Source organism: Myodes glareolus, chromosome 5, assembly GCF_982192425.1.
Source record: "Myodes glareolus chromosome 5, mMyoGla1.1, whole genome shotgun sequence".
In the NCBI taxonomy this organism is placed as follows: Eukaryota; Metazoa; Chordata; class Mammalia; order Rodentia; family Cricetidae; genus Myodes; species Myodes glareolus.
This window is the reverse complement of record NC_142030.1, coordinates 106,250,667-106,261,915: the sequence shown is the minus strand read 5'-3', so window position 1 is coordinate 106,261,915 and position 11,249 is coordinate 106,250,667. Positions and strand designations below refer to the sequence as shown.

Below are 11,249 nucleotides of genomic sequence, written 5' to 3'. Positions count from 1 at the left end.
TAGACACGATAGGGAAGCTGCACCAGGGAAATCTCAGCAATATGGTTGCCTGAACAAGACCTGCATAAGGACAGCATGGATGGGAGGAATTTCACAAGGCCTTACCCCTAGATGAAGAGCTACAGACAATCAATGGCTACTGAAAGAGGGAGAATCTACCTCAAGGAAAGAGCCCCCGACAGGTTAGCCTATCCCACTAAGTGGGCTCAGCAGGAAATATATGAAGAGTTCATGAATCGGAGAGCAAGTGATAGGGATATGAGAGGAGTGGGAGGGGGTGAGGGAGTAGGGGAATGGTGGGAATACATAAATACAATATTTGTGTATAAAATCTCAACAAATAAAAATTTTTAAAGAAGCTGGGACAGGTCCAGCCCAGGCCGGGGTGCAAGGCCACCAGAGGACACAGGGAAGGGGTCACTACATGAACAAGTGTGAGATGGAGAGAGGGGAGAGAGAGTAGAGGAGTGATTTGTGTACTATGAAAAGAGGCAGAACTGGGCATGTGTTGGTGGAGAGTGCCAGCCTAAGGCAAGCAGTCTGTGCCATGTCTCCACCTGAAGCTCTACCGAAGCAGGAGCCTGGTCTACGTAGTGTATCTCAGGACAGCCAGCACTACGTAGTGAGAGCTTGTCTCAAAACAAGCAAACAAAAAGATTTATTTATTTTATTTGTGTATTAATATAGGTATTATATGCAGATGAGAACAGGAGCAGCTGAAGGCCGGAAGAGGGTGATGGATCCCCTAGAACTGGAGTTACAGCACTTGTAAGCCACTTGATATGAGTTCCAGGAATCAAAGTCCAGTCCTCTGGAAGAGCAGCACATTCTCTTAACTGTTCTCCAGCCCCTTGAATAGACATTTCTCAAAAAGTTGCCCAGATGTCTCCTAAACGTGTGAAAAACCTGAATAATGTCCCTAGTTACCAGAGAATGCAACTCAAACTACCAAATACCACTGAGTGCACACACACAGAGACAGAGAGACAGACAGACAGATAGAGACAGACAGAGAGAGGAAAATGTAGAGAAGTAGGAATGCTTGTGCAGAGCTGATGAGACTGAAAACTGGCTGCTGTGTAAGCCTCAAAGGCTCCTGAAAAAATGTAAGGGCCATGGAGCTGGCTCAGCGGGTAAAGCGCCTGGCACCGAAGCTGGCATACTGTTTTGATCCCCAGAGCCTACATGGAAGGAAAGAACTGACTCCGGCAAGTTGTCTTCTCACTGTACATGTGCTCCATGGCACACACTGCCCCACAATAAATAAATGAATGAAATGCAGGATTGAAAAGCAAACTTAAATACAGTGTTTCGGTAAACAACACTAATAAAACTTAATGGGACACACATAAACAACTGATTGGAAGGTGGGCTAGTTGGGAAGGGGAAGGGGGTCAGCAGGAGTGGGGGGAGAAAGAGAGGGTAACGGGGGTGAATATGATCAAAATACATATGACATATACGTAGATGTCATAATAAAACCCCGTTGTGATAACTTCACATCTGCTATTAAAAACACAAACAGTGGAGCTGGAGAGAGAGTAAGCATTGTAGCTTGGATGGAAAGGGATCCTGGCCGTCGAAAGCCAAGGAATACTAGGTGCTACAGCTCAGGTTGAAGAGCATTCTGGCAGCTGGGAGTACAGGTCACAGTGAACAGAGCTGTTTGCCGCTGTAGGGAAAGGCTTCCCAGTGTAAAAGCTCTGCTCTGGCAGGAGAGGGCTTCCCTAGTGAAGCTGTCACAGTTTGGTTCTGGAGCTCCAGGGTATAGTAACGCCTGCCACTCCGGTAGGGAAGGTTTCCCCAATGAAAGTGTTACCGTCCTGCTCCACTCAGGATCTACTCGGGCTCCAGGGAAGAGCTGTTACTTCTCTCCTCCGCTCCATTCTGGTGAAAGAAGGTTTTCACCCAAACCTCATCCAAGAGATTTAGTCGGAAGAAAGAATTCAGGCGAGTGGCTGCCTCTGCCAGGGTGGAAAAGGGGCAGCAGCAAACAGAACAGGGACAGGGTTTATAGAGGACTTCGTAGGGGTGGCGTTTTCCCAGGGAGAGGAGGAATAGGTTAGTTTTCCCCACTCAGGGATTTGTTAGTTTAGCTGGTCAGTGGCAGAGATGGCTCATTTCAGGGCCAAACTGTGTTTCTTTCACTGGCGTTTTTTAGCTTCTTGGCTTTAGTTTGGGGTCCGGAGCATATTTCTTTCACTGGCTCTGATTCTAGGGCCAAAGTGTTTCTTAGGCACTCGTTTCAGGGTCAGGGTGTATTTCTTTGGTTCTGGGTTCGGGGCTAAAGCATTTCTTTCACTGACTCAGGTCTCAGAACCAGGATGTGCTTCATTCACGGGCTCTGATTACTGACATGGAACTCCAGTCTCCGTTTCCAACCCAGGGCTTCGTGGAAGATAGGCAAGCACTTCACCAACTGAGCCATAACCTCTGCCTTGGGGTTTATTTTTAATCGGCTTTAGAAAGCTTTTCAGTTTCTGTCCAGTAGGTGACGCTGGAGCTCGCCCAATACCAGACACGAGGCCCTGAGGTTCTTTTGCTACGCTTCCACCCGCCTCTCTACTTCCGCTTCCGAGAAGGACCGTCACTTCCGGAATCTCCGCGTGGACCGGCTGGGAAGGACTCCTTCAACATGGCTTCCGCAAAGCCGAGTCTAGCGCTGAACCCGCAGGAAGATGTGAAGTTTCAGAAGATTCTGACAGAAGCCAAACAGCTCGCGAAAAAGGTGAGCGGCCGGGCGTTCTGGCCCAGCGGAGGCGGCGGGGTTGGAGACTGCGGTTCAAGTCGGGAGACAGGCAGGTCGGGAGTCGGTGTGAGGTTTGGCTCTTTAGGCCCTCTGGACTCAGGTGGAGAGAAAGGGGTACCACGTGTGTAGGAGCATGGCACATCCAAATCGCAGGATATATTGAAGTTGCAACGTCTCCGCTTTACCCCCAAAGTGAGGGTTCATGGGCTCCCGCAGCCCTCGGAAGGTATGTATGTCCTCTTCCGTTGGAGAGCTTAGGAGGCGGAATTGACGTCCAGAAACCCACGCCTGGGAGGTGGACGCAGGAAGAGTGAAAGGCAGAAATAGCCTGGATTACATATTCGGATCAGGGTTTAGCGAAAAAAAAAATAGAGACTTTGCCGAGCGGTGGTGGCACACGCCTTTAATCCGAGCACCCTGGAGGCACAGACAGGCGGATCTTTTTTGAGTTCGAGGCCAGCCTGGTCTACATAGTTCCAGGACAGCTTGGGATACATAGAGAAACTCCGTCTCGAAAAAAAAAAAAAAGAAGAAAGAAAATAGGCATGTCAAGCAAGCTCTAGTTGTAGGCAGTAGCCCCTAACAAAAGTTAATATTCCCTTTGGTTTTTAGCATGAAATGCACTGGAAAAAATTTTTTTGTGGGGGTGTTTCGGAGAGGGTTTTTCTTTTTCTTTTTTTTTTTTTCCAAGACAGGGTTTCTCTATGGCTTTGGTGTCTATCCTGGATCTAGCTGTTGTAGACCAGGCCGGCCTCAAACTCACAGAGATCCACCTGCCTCTGCCTCCTGAGTGCTGGGATTAAAGGCATGCACCACCACCGTCCAGCTGTTTTTATTTTAATGTCACTACCGGGTCTACTGTAGCCGGGACTAGTCTGAAATGTATTGTGCAGGTGAGTGTCCAGCCCATGTCCTGAATGCCGGGATACAGGCCTGGGTCACTCCCTGATAGAAAACAAGTAGGTTAGAGTGTGGTGACAGAGAAGTACAGTCTGCACTGTGAAGGTCACAACTGGAAATCACATAGTCGGGTTAGGTGTAAATAAGCTGTTGTCTGCGTTCAGAGTCGAAGTCTCGGGTTCCGAGTGACAATGACAGGCCATTGCCTGCTTGTCCATTGACTCAGTACAGCTAGCTCTCAAACACATGTCCTGAGGTGACAGACAGAAGACTCTCTGTGGGGAGGGTGAGTGTGCACATGTGTGTCTGTGCTGTGCCTCATGGGATGTGTGTCAGAAGACAACCCTTGGGAGTCTGTCTCTTGCACTGTGGCTCCCTGGGATTGAGCCATTCCTGCTGCCCCAGGAAAACCATTGGCAGCCCAACAGTTTTCCTTAAGAGAGACATCAAACACCTAGTTCTTTAATTAGTGCTGTGCTAGAGATGTGAATAGGTGACTGGACCAAGGGGAGTGATATATACCTGCAGTCCCAGTGCTGGGGCACACGGGCAGGCAGATCTCCACTTACCCCTAAAGCGACTTCAGAATTAATATCCCTCAAAGGGCATTGTGGTGGAGGCCTTTAATCCCAACATTCAGGAGTTAGAGGCCAGCCTGCTCTACATAGTGAATTTCATGCAGCCAATGTTCTATAGTGAGACCCTGTTCAGGAAGGTACTCACTCTCAGACACACACACACACATTTTGGTACAGTATGAGTTTGTATTTTGTAAATGTTTATGTGTTGTTTTTGTTCTCAGCAAAAGAAGAAAGAAAAAAGTCTTAATCCTGGAGTGATCTTTGTGGGCCACCTGCCAGGAATATTTTCTGAATGTCACCTCTATGAGTACTTTACCCAGTTTGGCACTATTAGCAGATTCAGACTGTCCAGAAGTAAACGGGTAAGAGTACGTGTGTGAACTCAACTGTGTCTGTTTGTTTTTCAGTTGTTATCGCCCATTGCATTCATACACACAGCACTGTTACCTACAAAGTTCACACTCAAGAACGTTTCACAAGCCAGGCATGATGGTACGTGCCATTAGTCCCACCACTTAGAAAGCAGGGACCAGCATATCTCTGTTGACTGCAAAGCCATCCTCACTTGTATCATGAGTTCCAAGACAGCCAGGGATACATAAGGATATCCTGACTAGAAATAAACAAACATAAATAACTTCACAAGTTGCAGTGGAAAATAAACCTGGCATAGTGGTATTCCTTCAATTCCAACACATGAGAGGCAGAGGCAGGCAGGTCTCTGAGATTGAGGCCAGCCACAACTGTATAATGGGGAATCCTGTCTCAAAAAGAAAGGGATTGAAAAAGAATCGTGTGGCTGGGGAGAGGGCTCAGTCTATAACTCTCAATCTGCAGAAGCCAGGTGTGGTTATATACACTGTAATCCCAATGCTGGGAAGGTGAGGACAGTATCCCTGAGGCTTGCTGATGAGCCAGCCTAGCCCAAGTCCAGGTCACTGAGAGACTGTTTGGGGGCTAGGGAAATGGCATAATGGGTAAGAGGACGTTTGCTGTAAGCATGGGGTAGAACACACACATCAGGTTTCATAGCAGATGTGATGGGTTATTTTATTTTGTTGTCCTCGTTCCACTGAATGACAGTCTGAGTCTTATGTGTTACTTAACTCGGGTGTCAGCTCCAGGATCAAAGCATAGACATTTGAGCTCCAGACCCCACACTACAGTTAAGACTAATATGGGTAAGGAGATTGATTTGTGTCGGGGGTTAGGAATTCAAAGGCTTGCATTTCAGAGACCATTATTGGTGTGTTCCTTTGCCTGGCTTGTAGGAATCCGTGTCAGTTTCTCTGCGCCTTGTGACACTGGAGAGTTGGTAGTGTTCACCCTTGGCCTGTGAGATAGGTTATGCTGCCTGCATTTTCCTCCTTAGTACTAGGGCCGGAACCCAGGGCGTAAGAGGTAAGCACTAGGTTACATTCCTGTCTTATTTTTGAGACACGGTCTTAACTAAGTTGCCCAGACTGACCTGATTAGACTCACAAGAACCAACAGATTCTCCTGCCTCAACCTCCCATATAACTAGGACTACAGGTGTGCCCAGACTGCTGCATTCCTAATGAAACAACATTCTGACACAGGAGATTACCAGTGAAACAACGAATGAGTCCAGGGCTGTGGGAGCCCAAAGATGGACTTCTTACCACTTACTTATTCAATTGCTATTGGCTACATTGGCCAGAATACTCACATGTCGTACTGAGGGGAACTTTAAGGATACTAGAAAATCCGTTTGTTCCAAGTTGTGACTGTCTGGTTGTTTTCTGTTTGAATAACAGTTTAAGAGTGCGTGGAGTGGAGTTGAAGCGGCAGCTGTGACTGCTGTCTCCTGAGCACCCTCAGGGGTGTGGTAGCAGCTTGGTGATGTGTTAGATTTAACTGTTCTTTCTGTGGGTTTTCATTTGCAGACTGGAAACAGCAGAGGGTATGGTTTTGTGGAGTTTGAGTCTGAGGATGTTGCCAAGATAGTTGCAGAAACAATGGACAACTACCTTTTTGGTGCAAGACTTTTGTCGTGTGAGTACTCTGACCTAGCTGAGGGCCACTTCTGCACAGATAGCGAAAAGCGGTTACGTGTGGGGCTTGTGCTCAGGAAGAAGAGCTTAATGGGGGATTGACAAGGACGTGGTGGGCTGGAGAGATGGCTCCGCTCTTCCAGAGGTCTTGAGATCAATTCCCAGCAACCACATGGTGGCTCACAACCATCTGTAGATCAGGTGCTCTCTTCTGCCTGCAGGTGTACATGTAGGCAGAACACTGTATACATAATAAATGAATCTTAAAAAAGAAAAGGACTTGGCTGAGGACATATGAGACATAAGACTGTCGGGTTAAAGCCTAGCATGGTGGTACATACCTTTAATCCCAGCACATGGGATATGGAGGCAGAAGCAGGCAGATTTGTTCTCAAAAAAAAGAAAAGGGGGGGAACTAGGCATGAGCCAGGTAAAGGGGTGCAAGTATAGACTGAGGTCATCTCTGACCACATGAATGGTAAATGCCGAACCAGAAGTGACTTATATTTATTTGTTGGGGAATGTAAGGGAACCAGAATAGGGGAAAAATAGGCTATAGGTCAGATTCTTGATATCCATAAAACTTAGAGTTTATTCTGAGGTCTGGGTACAGCCTTCATGGAGTCTAAACAGGATAATACCAAAAGTAAAGAATCCTGTTTCAAAGTCAGACTAAGTGACATTGGATGCAGCTACAGCACAGCTCCAGGTTCTGTGAGAGGATCTGAAGGAAACAAGGCAGAATGATGGAGCAGAAAACCACATGCTTTCCTCCCTGCACAGATGCACTCATCCAAACACAAATGCATTGGCTACGTTCAATTACAGCCACTCATTTCTGTGTCCATCCCAAGATACCTGTAGCATTGCTGTCCAGATCTCTGTCCTTGGAAGACAGGCCTACATTCCCGCATCTACGTACATCCATAGTAGAGTGTGCGATACCCTGGGACTAGTCCACAGGTCCACAGGGCTTCCTGGTAACATTGTTTTCCCAGTTCCTTTGCCATGAGAGACATTCTCTGTGGCTTGATGGGGGTCCCATGCTCAGTTGACTGGGCAGGAACTTGAGAGTATAGGGGCTGCGCTTTGTCTGCTTTGAGGAAAACATTAGAGAGGGCTACAGACTAGCCCTGGATTCTACAGACTATTGTCTGTTGAGGATAGAATGGGATCATCTGGGTCTGGGAGTTAGCTTGGCTGGTAGAATGCTGGCCCAGCATGCACAAGGCTCTAGATTGCATCCCTAGGGACTCACACACTGTATGTGATGACACATGCCTTTAATGCCTTATTTGCATTAAATGTGGACGGTCATTCTAGGCAACACGGGTTCAGAGCCAGCTAGACTACATGAGACCCTGCATTAAAAAAAAAAAAGAGCAGAGAGTCGGCTTCACAGGTAAAGGCTTATACTGTAAAAGTATGGCAGTCCAAGTTCAATCACCCACATAAAGGTGGAAGGAGAGAGCCAACTTCACAGAGCTGTCCTCTGGTCTCCACATGCATCAAGGCATGTGAGCCCACACACATGGATTTGCGTAGGTAGAAATAATTGTTTGAGTTTTAAAAAGTTATTTTTCTAAGATATAGGGCCCTAGGGAAAATATAAAATTAAAGTTAAAATCCTTTCTTCTTTTTTTTTTTTGTTTGTTTGTTTTGTTCTTTATATATAGGTAAATTTTTGCCACCAGAAAAAGTCCATAAGGACCTTTTTAAAGAGTGGAATGTTCCCTTTCATCCGCCATTATTTCCGGCAGTGAGTCGCTATAATCAGAAACGGGACCATTTGCAAATGTTGAAGATGGAATATCGGTTCAAGAAGAAGGAAAAATTACTCCGGAAGAAACTAGCTAAGAAGGGGATCGATTATAGTTTCCCATCGTTGGTAGGTTTCCTATCCTGAGGCTTTCTCTGTGGTTTCTCTCTTTGGGGTGGAGTTTCTACCTCACTAGTTCTGGCACAAGTCTATATGATGATACTCTATCCCAGTGCTTCTCACATGCTAAGGTTTGGGTTGATTGGCAGCCAGGCGAGACTCTGCCCAGGAGAGGCAGGTGGTCTGTTGCTGAGCACTTGTGCAGTTTTGTGTGTTAAGGTTTTTACTGAAACTTTGAAACACCGGATTGTGGGTTCTTGTTAATGTTTATGGTACTGAGGATGGAATCCAGAGCACTGAGCATACACCATCCATTCCTCCACCCAAACCCTGTGTCCCCTTTGTCATAGCTCCTCCTGTGTTTGCTCCTGGGTAAATAGATGGGCTTCCAGCCCTACATAGGCACCTGCTGCTGTTGATGTTGCTAAGACTGGGTCTTTCGTTCCAAGCTGGCATCAAACATGTTATGCAGCCAAGGAGTCTTCTACCTCTGTGTCCTGAGTGCTGGGATCTAGGTTTATGCAATCCTGAAGGTATAACCTAGGGCTTTAGGTGTGCTGCGTTATGTGAGCTACGTCACCAGACCCCTGCCAGTTTTGTTCCCCCAATATAATTTTCCACCTGTGTCCCAATTGAATACCAGCTACCTCAGAGGCCAAAAGAAGGCGTTGGATCCCCTAAAACTATAGTTTACAGATAGTTGTGAACCATCATATGGGTGCTGGGCGTTGAACTTGGGTCCTCTGAAAGAGCAGCCAGTGCTCTTAATTGTTGAATCATCTCTCTAGTCACCAGCATTTTATTAAATCATGGTATTCCTACATGATCTAGGCTCCCCACAAATTGGCGATCCTTCTGCCTCAGCCTTCCAAGTGCTGTGATTGTAAACATGGGATACTCACCTGGGTTATAGCAAAGCCTTTGCCCCTGGTTACATTTGAACCATTTGGCAGCTGGACATTGATGCTTAAAATAGTCATTCAGCTACAGCATATTCATATAGCTGATAAATATGCAAATTGTTTCTTTGCAGGTCTTACCTAATCCAAAGAAAGGGGCTTCACAGGGCACTGAGGAGTCCAAGGGTAACCAGGTGAGATTGGCTTGATAATGGCCACCAGTTACTATAGAAATACTTTCAAAAATGTTGGCAAAATGACTTGGGATGATGGCCCTTGGCCTACCTAGTTCAGTCCCGGGGTTTCACATCGTTTGAAGGAAAGAGCTGACTCTTAAAAGTTGTTCTCTGACCTCCATACATACTCTGTGCACACACAGAGTAATTTAAAAAATTTTAAGGTTCATTACCTGAAAAAAGTTAATTTCTGCTACTTCATCTATTTTTTTTTTGTTACATTTCAGTTGGGCATTGGTGGTGCACGCCTTTAATCCCAGCATTTGGGAGGCAGAGACAGGCGGATCTCTGAATTTAAGGCCAACCTGATCTACAAGAGCTAGTTCTAGGACAGGCTCCAAAGCTGCAGGGAAACCCTGTCTCAAAAAAAAAAAAACAGTTGAGGGGGTTGTTAGGATTTTTTTGAGACCTAGTGATTTTAATGTAGCCCAAGTGAGCCCCCGACTTACTGTGTTGTGAAGATGAATGTCTCATCCTCCTGCCTGCCACATCCCTAGTGCTGGGACTCTAGGTTTCTGCCACTATTGCTGGTCCCTTGCGTTGTGGATTGTTTTGTTTTTTGAGACAAGGTTTCTCAGTAGCTCTGGAGCCTGTCCTGGAACTTGCTCTGTAGACCAGGCTGGCCTCGAACTCACAGATCTTCCCACAGCAACTAGGAGATAAAAATGGGCTGAACATAGATCCCATGGTACAACTTAGAATTAGGATGGTGGTGGTGGGTGGTTGTTCCCGATAAAGCCAGGAAGGCAGTGGTGGTGGGTGGTCGTTCTAAGTGCCTGCTCTCAGCCCTGGACTGTAATAATATACCTGTTGATTTCAGGATCCCACACCAGTTTGTACACCAACATTTTTGGAGAGACGAAAATCACAAGTGACCGAAATCGATGACAATAAAGATGATGAAATCATTTTCAAACAGCCCGTGCCCACAGTGAAAGAAGAGGCAGAAAAGACTCCAACACCTGCACGCTCTGGGACAAAAAGACCAAGAAAAAGGAAGAGCAGCCAGTGACCCTGAAAGCACGCTGTGTTGTCTCCAGGCAGATGTGGTTTTGTTATAAAGGCCTACATATGTTACTGGTGCAGCGACATGCAAGCCACTGACGAGATTATTGGAGGAAAAACACATGTTCATGCCAGTGAGGCACGCCATCATGAAGTTGGCTGTTGTGCCCTCTTCTGGCCTGAGTTTTATTCATGCTTCACAGCTGCCTTAGTTTCCTCTGCCTGTATCACATTACAGACTTAAATACCACCAGTGCTGTGGACTTAAAACCCCAAAGAATATGGCAGGCTTCAACCTTAGACCCCAGAAACTGGACATTAAATACACATACAGAGAACGAGAAGGCAGATCGCGTGTGAATACACATTTGCACAAGTGCTGTAAGAATCTGGAATAACTTGTTTTCATACATAATTACGGTGAGCTAGTTTCGGTTTGACAGATCAGTTTCAGCAGGTGTAGTCAAGATTCAAACAGTGACCAAACTTTTCTACCATTTATCCGTGTACAAGAGAACAGAAAAGCTTTGTGTATTGGTGGGGGGGGTCCACCATCTGTTTGTTGCTGTGCTTTTGTATTGCTCATGCAGGTTTGTTAATATACCTGTCAATCACCATTGAGCGTTCTTTTCATCCATGTGTGGGGTGTGAGCATACATACTTGTGTGTGAGAGTATGCAAGCCTGAAGGGGAGATCCAGCCTTCTGTCACTGCCCTTACTCATCTCAGATAGGACTGTTTCTGTTTTAATTTTTGAGACAAGAGTTTCTCTGTGTAGCCCTGGCTGTCCTGGAACTCATTCTGTAAACCAACCTGGCTTCAAACTCTGCCCCAAGATCCTCCTGCCTGTACCTCCCAACTGCGGAGATTAAATGCATGTGTCATCACCCAGCTTGAGATAGGACTCGTGATGAACCTGGCTTAATGAACAGGCCATAACACCGCACCTGGATGGCCTGGCAGTGAGTTCAGAACCTAGGTGAAC

The 11,249-nt window shown here is 46.4% G+C and overlaps 1 protein-coding gene across 1 annotated transcript; it reads left to right on the top strand.

The window, feature by feature from the left end:
* Positions 1-2,574: 2,574 nt before the first annotated feature.
* Nifk (nucleolar protein interacting with the FHA domain of MKI67) lies at positions 2,575-10,881 on the top strand. Its single transcript, XM_048443842.3, has 6 exons — positions 2,575-2,728; positions 4,452-4,592; positions 6,138-6,246; positions 7,922-8,133; positions 9,158-9,217; positions 10,080-10,881. The coding sequence occupies exons 1-6, from the start codon at positions 2,636-2,638 to the stop codon at positions 10,269-10,271; spliced, it is 807 nt and encodes a 268-aa protein (XP_048299799.2). The 5' UTR covers positions 2,575-2,635; the 3' UTR covers positions 10,272-10,881.
* The last annotated feature ends 368 nt before the right edge of the window (positions 10,882-11,249 follow it).